We start from the raw sequence: 18561 nt of genomic DNA on the forward strand, positions 1-18561 counted from the left end.
TTTTTTTCCCTGTTGTTTCTGTTTTTGCATGACTTTCCCAGCTATCTTGCAGCCCACAGCTGCTTCAAGCCTTAAGGCCATCATGGCAAATTAAGGCAGTCAGCGTCTGGCTCACTAGAGGCCAGTCAAGCTATAAATATTACCAGCTCGGCTCTTAGTGCTCACAGTGGGGGGAAACAGCTGGTTTAAGTTTGACTGCACGTTGTCATTCCTCCATTAGTGCAAACACTTCAATATTTCTTATGTGTGAGGTTGGAGTGAAGAAAGGGAAAGAAGGGAATGGGGTCACTAAAAGCCAAAGCTAAGAAATGATGTTCCTTATGTACATAATTTACAATTAGATTGCTGCCTGGGAGAACGTTGAATTCTGATATGGCGATAGCTCCGCCAAAGCCACAATGACTTCCCAGTTGGCCTATAACTTTCAGGGCCTATTTTCTTCTTGTTTTTCTTTTATTATTTTTATTAGAAATTCTATTATAATGGTAATGGATTACATTTCTCAAATTGTATTTCATTTCAAGAGCTTGTAAGACTGTTGTATTTGTGGTTTCATAAAATATGAAATACCGGGAGACAGGGCCCTTCCCAAGCCGCATGTGCCTTCTTTTGTGGGCAGGGATCATATAGAAAGTTAGCAAAGTAGAGCATGCCAAGCATAAGCAGAAATGACATCTTGTATGGAAAACATAATCCCCCGTGTCTGTGGAATGTCTGCTGATTTTCATGATTAGTGTTATTGGGCTGTGAGGCTGGTGGGTGTGAAATGCATAGTCAGAGAAGATCGTCCGCTTTTCTTTTTCCTACTCACATTCTGTTTTGTCTTGAAAATGCTGTTACCAAGCTTCAAATTCTGAGCACCCTCACTGATCCTACCCTGATCAAAACCAAATAGCTGTTAATGGAGAAGAGTTATTTCCAAACACGCTGGTTCAGAGACAACCTATTTACTGTCAGAGCCTGTACTGTGCCAGCATGGGGGAACACCACAACCACTGTCTCTAAATGCTCTAAACACAGTAAATACTGTACTGGAAATAAAGCCGTAATGATAGGAACAGTCATAAATAATGACGGTGACTATAACTTTCGTGAGGTCCTATGTCAATGTTTGAAGACTAATTTTATATTTCACTGCCCATATGAGAGCTTTTGGTTGCTTAGCACTTCGGAAATTTTGGCTTTCCTCATCTCCCTCTTAAACTCCTAAGTTTGAGCACACAGCTTAAGCATCAGTGGTCAATCCAAAATAGAGCCACTCCAATTAACTGACGTTACCCCAGGGTGAAAAGCTTCTTAAAACCAGCTCCTGTCAGCTCAGAATGCCCTCAAAAAACTTCTAACAGGTAGCTGTGATAGTGAAGAGGGGGGTTATTTTTTTCCTTGGCAACACGTTTGCCTCAAGAATAAAGCCAAACCATGCACACACACATAGACACACTACTGTTAAGCCAGTGGATTTTCAGAGTGAAGAGGTACCTCTTAGGGTAGCTGCACATAAAGCCCTGCATGAAGAAGATCATGAAGTTTTTCCAGTCTGGTAGGCAGCCACCAACCACCCAGTCAGTGGGAAAAAAGATGGTAAGACTGAGATAACTAACACCATGTCTTTTCATACAAGATAAATGTTACTGTATATAGGCAGCTCCAATAAGAGTATTAGGAAAGCACAGCAAAGATCTCCCAGCTTTGCTGTGGACTGACACAGGGGCTGACTCAATCCTTGTTGAGCCCAAGGAGAGAATCCCATTGACTGCCATGGGTTTTGGACCCTGCTTGTTTAGTCTGAGCTGAGGTTTACCAAAAATGCATGTGTATGTTATCCAACCAGATGTGGATGGGATGGCACTGAGCCTCCACTGCAGCGTTGTGCTCCAGCCGTGGAAAAAGCCATGCCCTTGAAAAACAAGTAATGTTAAAATAATTATTGCAGATCAACCCTGTTTCTTGATGTGCTAGATGTACAAAGGGTGTGCAAATGCTCAAACTAAAGCCATCAGTATCATCCCACAGACTAGAGCGTAATGCAGATGTGCCTTACGTAGCTTAAAGGACATCGGCCTGCTCTCCAGGAGTGGGATGGTCCTGTCATGCTGGCAATGCAGAACTCTATATAGATGAACAGATGTCCTTTGTGACTGGGCAAGTAAGCTGGCACATAACTAGACTATGCAAGGTACCTCACGTGCTACTCATTCTGATTTGCTTGTTTATATAGCATGAAATAGCTACCATTTAGGAGAGCTTACATCAAGAGGGGGCAAGAGGGAAAGAAATAACAAGAGGCCACTCTGGACTCTAAAATTCCTCCTGGATGTCACATGCACTCAATAGAGGTAGTTCAGAGGCTGTTTGATGAAAATACAGAACACTAACACTCAAAGAAAAATGGTATTTCCCAAAAGAGCCAGCAGAAAAGATATATTAAGTGATAATTTCATTTTTAAATGCTTTTCAAGCAACAATTGGTAGCACTTAAAACAACATTTTGCACATGATTAAATCTTAATGACAACTAATTATTTTTGGCATTTCTTTGAAACTTCTGCATTAGAGAATTTTTGCTGTGCTTTCACTGTAGCTAACATTTAAAATGCTTTTTCAATGAAATCATCACACTGCTCATGGCAAGTAAAATTTATCTGAGGTCTGAATAAGACCCTATGTTCCACTCCAGACTCTCTTAAAAAAGAAGGATTACCTACCAGTAAATGTAGAACTTCCAAGCTACATTTGCGTATCCCCACCCAGGGGATGGTGGGAATATATGGGTAAGGTTTGTCAGAACCCACTGAGTAATTCACAGACTTAAATGTTGTATCCAAGGCCTCATGAGAGATTTCTACGTAAGTGAATTTCACCCTAAATGCATAATACAAGTTGAATTCATTCACTGTAATAAAATTGGTTATTCTTAATTTGATAAAATATATAAAGAATAATAAACAGTAAAGTAAGTAACACTGTGACATAGGCAATCTCCAGATCTATGTTATGGTGCCTTACTATAGCAGGGTGAATCTTCTGGTCTAACTCAAGAGCACTACTGAACAGCTGGAAACAATATTATTACATTCAGGTGAAGGAGTGATTATATCGTGGCACAAAAGGTCTCATTAGATTTATGTACCTGGAGGAAATATAAGGTCTGAACCAGCATAATGGATTTGAAGAAACTGAATTTGATACTATGTGTGACAATCTACATTATAAATGCAACAACAGCAAGGTAAGTGACAGCTTTAATTTAAACTTTTCTTGCTCTATTTAATTTAAGGTAGGCCTTTAGGCTATATTTTCAGGTGCTGTGCAGCAAATTTGTGTAGTTAATCCCTCTGCACTGGAAATAACCCTTTAATTTCATTCTGAAGTTATTTTCTTCAGTATTCACAGGAGCACCAGTTCTGAGGCCATTATGACTTGAGATTTAATGTTGAGCAATTACAGCCTAAGTACATCTGGGTAGAGTCTGAGCAGAGTGAGTACATTTCTGCCTTGAGTGGGTACTAAATTGTTGATGTGTAAGAGGTCCAGTATGCTCCTAAAACTTTATATCCTGTTCCAGACAGCAGAATATATGGTCAGGAAGCGGCCTAACAGAGAGGGAAACGAGAGTTGGGCAGCAAAAAATCATGAAATGAACCATTCTCTAGTTGCTACTCTGTGGGGCCTGGCACACTGTTTTGTATCCTCTGTGCACAGTGTTATTCAGACTCAAGCTCATACACTGGAAGACAATTATGGAGGAACTTCAGAGATCCTAGAGATAGCACTTTTGGGGCTTGAGAATTTAATTTAAGGAAAGAAATGATCAAGGTGGGGAAGGCAGATAATCTGCTGACAAACAGCATATGATCTGCCAGGAAAGCAGTGAAGCACCAACATACACATGGCAAAAGCAAGAAGGCACTTGTGGAAGGAATAAATGATTTTCAGATTTATAAATGATAAATATATTGCACTGAACTGCAGTGTCTTCAGTATTGGTAGTCCTAATCAATATAAGATCATAATATTTGATATAATTATTTAGGAATAATATGTTACCAGTAAGTAAATTCATTGAATGCAAGGCTTGAGTGACACACACTTTTTTCCTACAGTTGACAGGAATTTCACATACTAAGAAACATAACAATTCCTAAAGCATTATAACAATACGCGTAACAGATGCACATAGGAGTTTCTGAACATATGTATGTGTATATGAGAAATGTCACACCATATTTCTGTTTTTCTTGATAATATTAATTATCCATTAAAACTAAAATATTAAGATTTTATTTTCAGTCATGTTAGGCCTTGCAGAATGATAGGTTTCAGAAGAAATCATGTAGTATGTTTTTATTTTTTATTTGCATCTTAAGTGTAAGCATTCAGTGTATGCGTGATTTTTTTTTTTTTCTTCCATTTATCTATTCTTATCCTTGGTCTATAAATGACTTTTGACTTTTTTTTTTTTTTCAATAAAATGTCTTGGAAATTGCAGTGAAGTATGAGTTTTCCTGGTTTTCTCCAGTTATCAATTCTGCATTGTTCTGTCAGCTGGGGAGGCTGCTGAATCCAAGACTAATACATGAAATCCTGCTTTCGATGCTGTGATTTATTTATAATTAATATAGAAATAATTGCATTTATTTTCATTATATCACAGAATCATAGAATCATTTGAGTTTGAAGGAACCTTTAAAGGCCATCTGGTCCAACTCCCCTGCAATGAACAGGATCACCTATAGCTACATCAGTTGCTCAGAGCCCCATCCAAGCTGCCCTTGGAGGGGCATCCGCCACCTTTCTAGGCAACCTGTTCCACTACCCTTACTGTAAAAAGGTTTTTTCCATAGTCAGCCATAACATGCCCTTTAGAAAACAACTCTTCTAAACAAGAATATTTTGTAGTTAAGAGTACAGCTTGCATGTCCTCTTATGCAGAGCAACCCTTGTGTCAAGTCATGTGCTGCTTCACGTTGGGAAGCAGTGGTCACCACTGAGCTGCTCACTTTCTAATGATGGCCATATTAAGCACCTCTAAGTGAGGCTGTTCGGACAAAAATGAGGAACTTAGTCTTCATGCACTGTTCGGATAATTTACATTAAAGACTAAGTCCTAATGATAAGGATAATGATAAGGATAATGATAGTATAAATAAATATAAATAAAATAAATATGCATATATGTGTGTGTGTATATATATATATATATACATAAAAATATATTATTTTGGGGGGGAGTGAGAGGGGAGAGGAAGAGCACAACACTGCATCTTTTTATTTATTTTTTTTTTTTTAAGAAAAAATTTCTCACAGGCTGCAAAGGTGGTTGGGATGGTGCAAAAGTGTGTCTCTAGAGTTTTAGATGTCATAACAACTTGTGGATGTCACCATAGCTCTTTATACTTGTTTTACTAGAAAAGTATGAATCAAAATCATGCTTAACGACAAGTCATAAAATCATAGAATGGCTAGGATTGGAGAGAACCTTAAAGATCACCAAACCTCAATCCCTGTAGTGGGCAGGGCTGCCCCCCACCAACACGGGCTGCCCAGAGCCCCATCCAACCCGGCACTGAATGCCTCCAGGGATGGGGCACCACAGATTGTCTGGGCAGCTGTGCCAGCACTTCACCATCCTCTGAGGAAAGAATTTCCTCCTAATATCTCACCTAAATCTCCCCTCCTTTAGTTTATAGTCATTCCCCCTTGTCCCATCACTATTATACCATGTAATGGAGAGTATTTTGTGTCCACATACAAGGTGAACATACCTTTGAGGAGAAACAGCTGGCAAGCCTTCTCAGCCTGAGCATGACCCCAGCCAGCCACCAGACTGTAACACACTGAACAGAAGCCCACCCTCTTTCCCCTGCTGAAGCCGTGCCACCAGGCAGGCAGCACCACATGAGCTGTAGGTTCAGGCAATGGACGGGGAGCTTTTTCAGTTCTCAGTTGAGTGCTCTGCTCTGGTGGCTATACTGCTATTCCTAACACCTTGGTTTATTTCTGTTTTTATCCAATGACAGCATGGCACCAAGCGCAGGATCTCTTCTAGTTCCATGCCCAGCAGCACATCCATCCATAACACTTTTAGACCTCTCTGAACTGTGAGACAGGACTTGGGTGACCCCCAACCTAATAAAAGATAATATTACTGCCTACAATTGTACTTGAGCTGTCACAGGAACACACTTGTGATTCAAGACAGTTCTGCCACTATTCGGGACAGTTGCATATTTCAGGACAGCAAATGCAAAATTTGCTGCTGCATTTAAAATGTGACTGATCAAAGATTTCAAGTGGATCTGTATGATCTAGGCTCTTCCTTAAGATCTAGGGGTATGTGGAAACAGCAGTTTACAGCTGACTGACTTCACTTGTCATAGTATCACAGAATCATGTTATGTATTATGTATACTTTATGAATTATTACCCCAACAATTAACACTGCCCTAATGCACCTTGTGAACTTTACATTGAGAAAAACTGTGAACAGTCGTATTATGTAAATCTTAGAAGAAATATTCAGAAGTAAGTTTAGGAAGCAGGTGAAACTAATTTTGAATCAATATACAATTTGTCATCATATCTGTGCACTTGCTTAGCACACACATATAAACAAAACAAAAAAACAACACAACAAAAAACACCTCACTAAGAGTGATTCGTTATACACAGGTTCACAAGAATTCCTCAATCCTTGGTGATTTCAGTTCACCATTTATTTCTCTGTATCTCAAGTCTGTCTATTCACTGGAAAGTCTGATTTTACTTTGGCACAATTTCCATCCTTAATAGTAAAAAGTGAAGTGTGATAAGTTGTCAAATCACTTTGTTCTGCTTCATGGTCCTCATGACATTAGCACAGCAAACATGAACAGTAACCACAGTGCCTATGGCTGAGGTTTTTTCTAAACAGCTGGTGCTAGGAGATGGGATTAGTAGGCTGGTGTTTGTGACAGTGATGTGAAACATGGTCTTCACTGTTACATCACCAGCAATTGTTGAGTATTCTGGACCTCTGCCCTTCAGGAACACCAAAGGAAAACTGTTTAGACAGTCAGGCATTTTTGACAGGAAAGCACATGCTTGGATAGTTTCCTTGTAAAAGAAAATGCACTGTGCTTTTTCAGAAGGGAAAAAAAAGAGTGCTTGGTCTTATGCTTGGGAGAGCCACCAGTCAATATCCACGAAAGCACATGCATTACTTTTTCAACTTAATCCATGCAATTCTCCATGACAGTGACATCTACAAAATAGATGTGAACACATTTACATGCTGTGACTATTGCCTACTAAGCTCAGTAATTTATTTTCTTATTCCTTTTACTCCTCTATTGCCTCCATACATATGGTGTTTCTTCATTGCAAGCACTTCTAAAATCCACCTCTATGATTACACTTTGCAGCACTGTATTGGCAATAAATATAAGAGTAAAAATCAATAATTATTTCCCCCTGCCATTGCAAGAATTTACTTTCTACGTTTCTCTATTTGGTTATATTTAAAGGAAGAGCAACAGACCAAACCATTGTATTTTGACAACTTCAGTTGAGTGTAAGATCACATACTCCATGATGGATCAAAGTAGCTGCCCAAAATCACATCACAGGCACATTTTCCTAACTTTTGTATATGCTCTTTCACCTAGTGTACAGTGTAAGTTCACATCCTAAATTATCCACAGAGGGAACACAGAAAGATACTGCACAAGCTCACAAGAGTAGGCTCTCTGCCTCAGTTATCACTGACAAAGGCTCTAGCCACACTGCCCAAGCTGCAGAAAGCAGAGGTAAGAACCCGGAGAAAGAAGATCTGCCTGCTGTAAGTGAAGATCAGGATCGAGACCATATAAAGAATCTGAAGGTGCACATGTCCATAGGACTCAATGCGGTCCATGCACAGGTTCTGAGGGAACTGGGAGATGAAGTTGCCAAACTGCTGTGCATCATATTTGAAAGGTCTAGAGGGAGGTGTCCCTGCCTATAACAGGGAGGTTGGAACTAAATGATCTTAAGGGTCCCCTCCAACCTAAATCATTCTATCATTCTGCAATAAAAAAGTACATCAGTAATGGTAACAGTGGGGTTATTACCTTGACCCATTAACCTGGTTTGGGTTACACTCCATCTTGATGGTGACTCTGGCTGGGGGCTGTGATAACCAGTCCTGCTGGGGAACGCGTGGGCTCATCTTTGATGTCTGCCCATATTCGCTGGAGGAGGAGGCCGTCATCTCTGTCTTTGCAAGGTGGGGCGATCCGTAGGCACACTCAAACAAGGACTGGTCTTCACTCACCACTGATAATGCTTCCTGCAAACAAGAGAATTCAGTGTGTCAGCGTTTCAGGGCATATACTATCTATCAAGAAAAGTAATGTTCATTTACCTCATGAGAAGAGTAACAATTGTTTGCTTGGTAACTGTTACTTTTTAGGTGTGCCCTTGCTGCTGGCAGATGTGAGGACTCACGGTGCCAGATACACATCAGGGAAGGACAGCATGCCTCATACCTGGCATCTTCTGCTAACAGCAGAGGAGAGGCAAACACATACTCATCTAAATGCTTGGGAATAGCAATAGGGAGGTGGGATAGAGAGGACAGGGAAAATAGCTCAGGCCCCTCACATCTCAGGTATGGATGTGGAGGGCCAGCTCTAATTATGGTTGCCAGCTGACATCAGCATGAGATGGCCAGAATCTGAGACTTGCTGACTCATGGGGAGCTCCTCTTCCTTCCTCTGGGACTGAGGCCAAAATTCCTACCTGGATGGGATGCCAAGACACAGCTAGGTGTGAATTATACAGGAGAAAGCAGGTACAAATTGCAAATATAGGATATTATTCCACTCTGTATACTACATACTAAAAGGCATTTTAAAATAGTAGGCATCAAGCACTGAATAATACATACATTTCTTACCATTATCACACAAGTGAAATGAAGCAATTTTATTCTTGTTCCTATTTGACCTGAGGCCATCCAATGTAAGTAAATTTAGGAATACTTAGGATAGTCACAAGTGTAAACTAAAACATATGGGGTTGCTATTTATTGACATTACTAGTGACTGTAAATATTGTCTGTTATAAGGATACATGTTATATTGCACAAAAAAAGGAAAGTGCACACAGTTTAACTTTCTGAGGACAGTGAACATCAAAAGTACGAACCCAATTAATACGGATTATGTGAATATCTAAAAAACTGTCAAAAAACAAGACAAACATAAATGAAGCCAGGAAAAGGACTCAGACTTAACACTTCAGGAAAAAATGTCTTGCTATACACAAAGTAAATTTCAATTAGCTAGATAGAGTTGTGCTCTGATTTAACAGTACACTGTATTCCATCCTGTTAGCTATCAGTTAGGGTACGATGGCTGCTCTGTAAAGGCCCTATAGGAATAACTGAGTTTCTGCCAACTTTGCGTGCCATTGGGTTTGTTCCGATGTGAATATCTCCTTATTGCATTTCTTATGATAGTGAGAATTTCTGATGTTTTTCTTCAAGTTCTCTCTGATCTTTGCTGGCAGTCTTGAAGGACACTAGGACAGGTAATACCTCTCCCTTGTGCACATTAAAGAAGGCTGCCTTGGTCAACTGTGCTTTTGCATAATGTTGAGGTTCCTGCATGGCTAGAGAGTGTCGTCTAAATTAGAATTAGCCTTACTTCCTCCATAACTATCTTTTTGCTCTTCTTGCACATTGAGATAGATATTTCACTGTAGGAAACATAGTAACTGTGTTTACCGTCTGTTCTGCTGCTCCTCCTGTCAGCCAGGATGCAGATGATCATGCCTACTGATCTCTCATGCAAATGCAGTCAAGCCCTGTAAATTTACCAGCAAGAGCAATGGGGTGACATATGTGTTCTTTGCACATCCCTATGCACAGGGAGAAGTTTTCTGCAATGCATGGATTGGAGCTGTGTGTTGAAAGTTGTTAACTGCTGACTTCTTACCTCCTAGTGATTTTAAAAATGAAGATGTCTGGCCTAGGAATTTCTGAATTCACTGATCTTGCAAGACACAGTGATGCTAAAAATTACAGGTTAATAAAACCTGATATAGCCTCACATACTGTGGCAAAGCATAGAAATAGCATCACGTGAAACACTTCTCAACTATATAAGAATGTATGACAACTGACATAATTCCATATTCCAAAAAACAGGTAAAAAATAAAATTCAGCTACTCCTGATATGCATCATTTCATCTGATCTGTCCTTCATTTCTCTTTACTAATTAAAGCCTTCAAGTCTTAACCCTACATAAGCCAAAAAACGAAGACTCTAACAGCAAACTAGTTTTCCAAATGGATGATAAAAGGCAGAATGGATATTTCATTCTTAAATACAGGGACTTAGAAATGCACTTTCTGCTGTAATCCTAAATGCTAATGCCTGGATCAAATATAATATCAATTTGTCAGCATTTATCATCAAGAAGAATAGCTGCATGATCTGGACGTATATAAACACAGACAAAGACAATAATACTGACTATGTTATATATATGGATGCCAATTTATTTCTAGTAAATGCTCTTCGTTAAACATTTGCATGTTAATCTTTTTTTTTTTTTTTTTTTTCCTCATCCATAGCTACTGCTGTTACTGGAACAGTTTGACAACATCAAGCATTAAGTGGGATAAAGCAAAACAGTTACAAAACAGATTCATGATAAAGCTCTTTTCAATCTTGCCAAGTTCTGCACCTTTATGGGAATAATTTCAGTACTGGATGGGGCAGATGTCATTATTCTCATGACATCTCAGAAATGTAGTCTTGTCTTTCACCTCTAGTAATCAGTTTCTGGGGTAATGTGATATGAAGAAATCCACACAGACTGCTTGTAGTTGCAGGTGGGGAGGACTTCCATGAAAGTCTATGAAGTAGAACCACTTCTAATGTTATCTGAGGTCAATATTGGACACAGATTTTCTTTACTTCATCTTTCTTTTTTCTGAATACTTCCTCTCATGACAACTCTAGCAAAACATGAAAATCTGTTCCTTCACTAAGGCTTTTTTTTTTTAATCCCTTGTACAAAACCTTCTCTGCCAGACTGCATAAATGATAAAAGAACAAAATGTCTTTATTTAGTTTTGACTTATAGTTCACTGATAAGTAAAAAAATATAACAGACTGACAAATCTGTAAAACAATAGGTACAGCAACGCCTTTTAAGTAGGCATGAAGTCATTAGGACAAAGGTGTTTACTTAATCAAATACAAGATTACTTGGCCTAAAAGCACGAAGTTACAGGAAATGTGATTGAAGTAGTTCCCATCATGAGAAGTACATGCAAACTGATTGTCCTTTATACACAATGTCAGGAGCTAAGGGCAAAGATATATATATATTTTTTCCTACAGTTTGATCAAAATTAAGGAATGGTTAAAGGAGATAATGAGGTGTGCAAAGGAGATAATGAAGTTTATCGTAATCTGCTCACGATAAGAGTTACAGTGGAAAAAATACTGCAAGATTTTAAACAGAATTTGAGGGACATTCTAACATGGCAGTGCTTTTTCTCAAGTTAATTCTGACGAGGAAACATGCCTGCTTGTGCATGAAAAACATTTGCATACCTTCATGCTATAAAGTATGCTTTCCTTTTAGACATGAACATTTGCAGTCATTGTGTGGCAGTCGTATCTCCATGAAGCACAGCCACTGTATATATGTGTATATGTATGAATATCTAAGAATATTCAGTTGATCCCTATTAGTATTATTAGAATATTAGTAGATCATTTTTATGCTCAATGCCTATGCAAAAATCTATCAAGTGACTTGCTGCTCAAAAAAATGCTTTAAGGACATTGGAAATCAAGAACTTACTGCCCAGCATTGTTGAAATCAAAGCAGACCATAGTACACCAGTCTGTTTGAGAATATTGGCCACAAAACAGCAGGATCTTTGGCTGCTCAGTACAGCACAGTAAGAGGATGGTGCTTGATGAATCACAAATATAAAGCCAACCACTTTGTCTACTAAGAGACAGCTGAGAGATGCTGCAGATAGTAAAAGGCATTTCCTCCTTGTGTAGCCATCTCTCCCATGCTCCAAAATGGAACTGTTAGCCCTGACTGCAAGGGACATGCAGTAATGCTGCAATCAAGAACTTTAGATCTTCAGTATGTCTGTGCACATGTATAGGGTTTTTTGTTTGTTTGTTTGTTTGTACACTGATTTTGTAATATTTCTCCTCATTAATATAAGCAACTTTTACTTTCTCTAATCGGATTTCACGATCATGCATCTGTAAACAAAGCCACAACCCTCTCAGACACAGGCTGTTTCCTTGTGTATGTCGGATATCCACAGCTGGTCAGATAAATGAATTCTCCCATCAGTGAGGAATTCTGACTGATATTGGAATTTCATTTTAAATTAGACAAAATGCTGTTATATGAAAACTTTCACCAAAACATTTATTGAAAGGATGGATTCAAAGGTATAGAAGTGTGCTTTGCAGATGTTAAAACACTCTAATATGAAATTATAAATACAAAGCTCTCGTTACAGATACTTCTTATATACTAATTGTACAATTGAAAGAAATGATCAACATGGAAAGGTTTATCAAAATATTTATCAGAAGAAGATGCTTCAGCATTATTGAAATGATTAGCTTCACCACTTTCCCAGAAAATTCCAATCAAGTTTCTGCTAAACATTTACATTTGGAAGAACCTGTATTTTCTGAAGAAAGACTGTTTTGATTAAGATCATGTAATTAACGTTATTAAGTGTTTCCATGCCTGGTTGCACTCTGTATCCTTTGTATACTTGATAATATTTGTCATTAAAATGCATTGTAATGCAATTGTAACTGAAAAAGAGAACAAGTGAAAGTGTGCAAGACAGCACATGGTATGCACCTTGGCATAATCACTCCAGACTTCACCAGCTTGCTCAGACATTCACTAATCTTGCTTGCTATTCTTCTGTTCTACCACAGACTACGTCTTCTGATGCTCTAGGAGGCTGTTTATCTGGAGAGAAAGCCTAATTTCAAACAGGCGAGGAATGTCATTTCCATGTTGGAATAGACATCACATGGAAGGCTGGACACCAGAATCTTGCAGAGCAGTGGGCGGTCATCCAGCCTGAAACTTCACTGCACTCACATCTGTAACAAGCATCACTGCATGATAAAGCAAGCTGTGGCTGAACTGCTAAAGGGCACCTAGAATAAATTTGCAGCCCTGCTTCAAGGTCAATTGTTTGAGCCTCTGATTCATTGCATCAAGCAATAATCAGTGAAACAAAAGACAAATGACTGATGTTTTAGTCTTGCCATAGCTTATTAATCTTGATGCTCTTACCGCTCTATTCTGAGTGTTTGTATAAGAAGTGGCTTTGAGAGATATTCAATATGGTGTGTGGAATATACTGGAAAAGGTTACTATTTAAAATGCAGTCACCTGAGTCAGGAATTGCAGCACACATCTGGAATATGTTTTCCTTCTAAATCTCTAAGTCTTGGATTCATTAGATCAGACAAAAATCCACATATTATATTCATGAGAGAGTTCAGGAACAACAGAAAGCCTTGGCAAGTACAAGATAAGAAAGACAGATGTTGTCCTCACCTCCACCCATCAGAATCTTATTGCAGCTCAGTTAACATCCTCCACTTATTTGCAACGAGCACTTGGATAGTCTGGGGTAATCCAAACACAGGCTAGGTGCTGCCGCTATCTGGTATCTTCACCTCTCAGTGAGACAAATACAAAGAATGTTTGGAAGCAAAGGAAAGCCACTGCTGCATTCCCCTTGAAAAAAAGGAATAAGCAAGCATCCATCAAAATGATGGTATGAACTTGCAGGCTAGATTTATTTCTGGGAAACAATCACAGATGTGTAAGGAGTGACTGTGCAGCCCTCTTTGTGTAAATCATTCTCCTGGCTTCACTAGAAATAACAATGTGAACAAAGCCATCATGGCTAAGCCCAAAAGTTTCATGTTTTTTGTATTAATGAACAGATTTTGAGATATTATAAATTCAAATGTAGAGTGTAGTGCTTTCTCATGTTTTTGAAATATACAGATTGTCATTCCTAAATATCAGCAAACTCTATTTTTGTCATCAGCTTTCTTCATTGGGCAATATTTGTAGCACAAACCATTCACATCCAGGTCTCCAAGTGTTTCATAAAACAAGAAACAATTACTGCTCCACTACTGCAGGTGGGAAAGCTCTGGTAAAAATGATAAAAAGTTGTCTTGCTTTAGAAGACACATCTTCCTCATGTGAAGCTCAATGTCATATCTGGGACATCCCTACACCCCTCATGGAAAAATTACCATATCAAGAGTTGATGAATCATTACCCTTCAGAGATCAGGAATAATCTATAAGCATCTCATTTAATGAGTTGCCATTTCACAATCAATTATTTTACCTCCCATTTTAATCCGAGAGTAAAGAGCAAATATACAGTTTAACCACAAAACAAGAGTAAATAAATGGAAACAGGAAACTATTTCATACAAGTCACATGCCCTGGATACTATAAATCAAAGCAGGGCAGGGGGCTTGTTCAAATGCAATGATAAAACTCTATACCCTGCACCTAGTTTAGTGCACATACAACATCTGAGTGCCTTCAAACCAACATCCTAGCAGGGTCGGTCTTGAGGTAGCAACACTAGTGCTCACAGTGAACAACAGCACCAGGCCTCTAAGTGAAAGCTGACTTCAAAATTCACAAGATGGTATGAAAAAGCTTAGGGAATGAAGCAAACCATATGATGCTATAAAGCAAGTACAGCAGTTCTTTTTTTTTCCTCTGCAGAGTGATATTGCAGAACTTGAAAGATGATGGTGCTACATTGGTAGTTTTGATGTTCAGAAACCTGGTGCTGCAGCTTGCAAATGGTTTAGTCCCACGTTAATGCTGTCAGAACTCTTTGGTGGTTTGAGATCCATGACTTTATGTTCTGTTGCTACAAAGACAAACACATTCTCTATGCAAAAACAACTGCTGAACAGTGGTCAGAGTACAAAAATTACTCCCCACACAAAAGGGTTCACATATCAGACCTGAAATATTTCAGACAAAAAAGAAAGTGCTAATTCCTTTCTTATTTCAGTGGCCTATGTACATCGTAGGTACCAGCATGGTTACTGAACATTTGTGGATATCAAACAGTGGATGTGTGCACTGGGTGGTGCATTTCAGCAGCAGTGATGGCAGTGTGAAAAACATACCATGTTCCAAATGACCATGAGCAGCTGCCACACAATGAAATGAAGAGTGTCTCAATCAGCTCATCTGCATGAATCAGCAGATTATGACCAGAGAACTGTGTATGGAGCTGAATATCAGCATCGGTGTGTTGGAGATGATGATGGCAATGCTGGAATACTGCAAAGTTTGCACCAGGTGACTACCATGAATACTCACACAGGAGCAGAAAGAACACTGTACGTAAGTTTGTCAGGATGTATTGAACCAATATTTGAAAAGTAATAGGCTGAAAATGATAGAATTCTGGATCACATCATTACCAGTGAAAAAGCGTCATGTCATCACTATGAGCTGGAGTCAAAATGATAATCCATGGAGCGGTGACATGAAAAGTTGCCTACAAAGAACAAGCTCAAGATACAGACCTCAGTGGTTAAAGTGATGTGCTCTGTCTCTGGGGATCAGATAGAGGTGATCCTTCTGGATTTCCTGGACAAACCATCAATTCTGACCACTGCACCGTGACACTGACTAAGCTGAAGGCTCAAACTTCTGGTTAGGTTGGAGAAGAAGAAACCTTTCTCTTGCAACACAATAACGTCAGGCCCCATACCTATCTGAAGACAGTAGAACATGTGGCTAGTCTTGGCTGGACTGTCTTACCACACCCACCATATAGTCTAAACTTGGCACCTTCTGGTTTCCCTTTTTCAGGACAATGAAAGATGGACTGTATGGGCAACATTTTCCTTGCAACATCATCATAGCAGCTGTGAAAAAGTGGGTCACCTCCACTGGTGCAGATTCTTATGAGCGCAGCACGCAAGCTCTTGTTCATTGCTAGTGAAAATGCATGACTAATGGTGACAACTATTTGGTTCGTAGCTGAGAATTTGCTGTTTTAAACAGTGTTATTGTGTTCTTTGTATCTGCTATAGTTTCCATGGAGGCATTACTTTCTGAGCAACCTATTCCTCAATGTATTTCTCAATGATTATGTGAACCTTAATTCATCAGTGCTAAAAACACAATTGCATCCTGCAGATTGTATACTGTATTCACACACGTTTAAAAAATTGCAGCTTTGTATGCTTATTTTAGCACTTCCATCCTTGCAAAGAGCTTTAACACTGAGGTTTGAATAACTATGTTTTTTTTCAGCCAATACAATAGACTTTTCTCCCTTTTCATCTTGATAGTATTGTCAATTATGAACTCTGAAAACTTTACGTTTTTTCCTCCTTCAAGCTTGGTTGTTAACTTCTAGGGCTCCAAAGAGGCCATAAATCTGTGAAAACTCACATATAAATCTCCTTTTCATTTCTGCCTCAGCACAGTGTTTAGCCTATTGCCTCTACTCTGGTTTTCTGGAAGACTTTCTTGATGTGAAGAAGCAGGCAAACTTCTACTTCGTTAAAACAAAACAAACAAAAAAGTAACCATAAACATCTGTTTTGTTTTGTTTTGTTTTGTTTTGTTTTGTTTTGTTTTGTCTTTCTCAGGAATCTTTAATGCAACAAGTTTTTTGGCAAAACAGGTGGCAAATTTGTGAAATGGCCCAAAATCCAGTGGGAAGTGAAAGGAAGTTGCATGCAACACCTGCTTTGACCATTTGCCGATAGACCAGAATGATGAAGGGGAAGAGTATTGGGCCAAAACATCTGCATAGAACAAGATAGCGATTCCATTCCAGACAACCTGTCCTACCTTTTCTGTGTTTCCTATATGTATCTTTGGCATCACAGGTAGCCCTTACAGTATGAATTCTGGATTAATATCTTGAAGAATTACTGTGTGTCTATCACAGTCAGTCATGTGTCTAGAACTGAAGGCTTTGCTTGAACACAGTAACTGCCCTGGTACTCTGATTTTAGCAACTTTATTCAGAAAACTCTTAGAATAAAAATACCACTCTTTCTTTTTTTTCTTTCTTTCTTTCTTTCTTTTTTTTTCCTGCCTTATTCAAATATCTCTCTGGTGTTATAACAGGATGGTAGTATTTGCAGCTCTTTTTCCTACCACTTAGCCAAAACTACAAAATTATATATTGCACTTATACTAAGTTTAATATTTGTTAACCGTGGTGGGTTGATATATTTGTATATATAATTATATATGCCCTTTATATGTATAAACAAAAGGTTCTGTATACAATTATTAGATAATCCCATGCTCAGTCTATGAATCATCATCATCACCATCTAGGATTTAAAATAGTTTTCTTGAAGGTGTATTGTATACCACAGACAAGCTCATCAGGAAAGCGATGAGAAATACCTTACAAATAAAGTACTGATGAATGAATTAAACAGTAGGGACAAAACTGAAAAGGGTATCCCAATTAGTTTCCTTTCTGACAAACCTTTGTTTTTATGAATGCCTAGTGACACTGGGGAAATAACACTTGGATGAGGGCCATGAGCTGAACTTCTGGATGACCCATCCCTTTCCCATACTCCACTTTTGTACTTTGCTTATCCACATGCGTATGTGTTTTTTGCTTCTGCAAAAAAAATACCACTTAAGTGACTTTTCTTATAATAATGCTTTCATTTACTTCCAAATGTACTGATACATTTGGATATGAAATTTTTGAGTGACTTTTCCCCACTAGATAAATGAAATTAAAATGCGAATTGCTATCACTTTTTTAGAAGTTACTATATCAAGAGTTTTCTCCACTTCTGCACAACACTGTAACAGAGAAGTCCTTTGCTTACATTAGCTTCCCTTCCTTTTCCACAGCCACATTTTATCCTGGATCTTCTGTGTATATGGTGAATATACTCATTTGTAGTATTTTATGCCTCTCATAGTACTCGTTGTACTCCCCATTTTAATAGCATATGGAGTACTGCCCAGATGGGTAATCTTTCTAAATTCAGAATGAACTTTTCAAGTATGCCCACTGAGTATATAAAATATGGCTTCCCGTCATGATAACCTTTATAGAGTATAGCCTAACATACCTTCCTATAATTGTTTATAATGAATATATTGGTTCATAATTCAGTGCATATTATTTTAGTCATTTGCCACAAAACATGACTAATGAAATTAACATGGGGTTGAATGTCAAAGTATTAAGACACTTCTACATTTGCAAAGACTAACACAGGAAAGTACTTAGCAAAATAATGACAAAGTTAAGCATGTGCTTAGATTTAAGCATATTCAACCTGCTTTGCTGAACCAGTATAAAGCTGTATATTGTCATTTTACCTTAAGAACTACGTGTTCACTCAAAGAGTCTGGTATGGTTAATTGAAGTCATTACGGCTCTTAAGTAGTTTGATTATAAAGAAAATTGCCAATACAAAAGTAGAACATTTAAATAACTATTTTCAAAAAAATCT

The 18561-nt window shown here is 38.5% G+C and overlaps 1 protein-coding gene across 3 annotated transcripts in view; it reads right to left on the reverse strand.

Annotated features, from left to right (window-relative positions):
* Nucleotides 1–18561, reverse strand: part of ERG (ETS transcription factor ERG) — a 130143-nt gene that overhangs the window by 28714 nt on the left and 82868 nt on the right. For all 3 annotated transcript variants that reach the window (XM_010723592.3, XM_010723576.3, XM_003202938.4), the window contains one exon: nt 8091–8308. In XM_010723592.3, the coding sequence (XP_010721894.1) occupies nt 8091–8308 (218 nt within the window). The remainder of the gene's footprint in view (nt 1–8090; nt 8309–18561) is intronic.

This window comes from Meleagris gallopavo, chromosome 1 (assembly GCF_000146605.3).
Source record: "Meleagris gallopavo isolate NT-WF06-2002-E0010 breed Aviagen turkey brand Nicholas breeding stock chromosome 1, Turkey_5.1, whole genome shotgun sequence".
Taxonomy (NCBI): domain Eukaryota; kingdom Metazoa; phylum Chordata; class Aves; order Galliformes; family Phasianidae; genus Meleagris; species Meleagris gallopavo.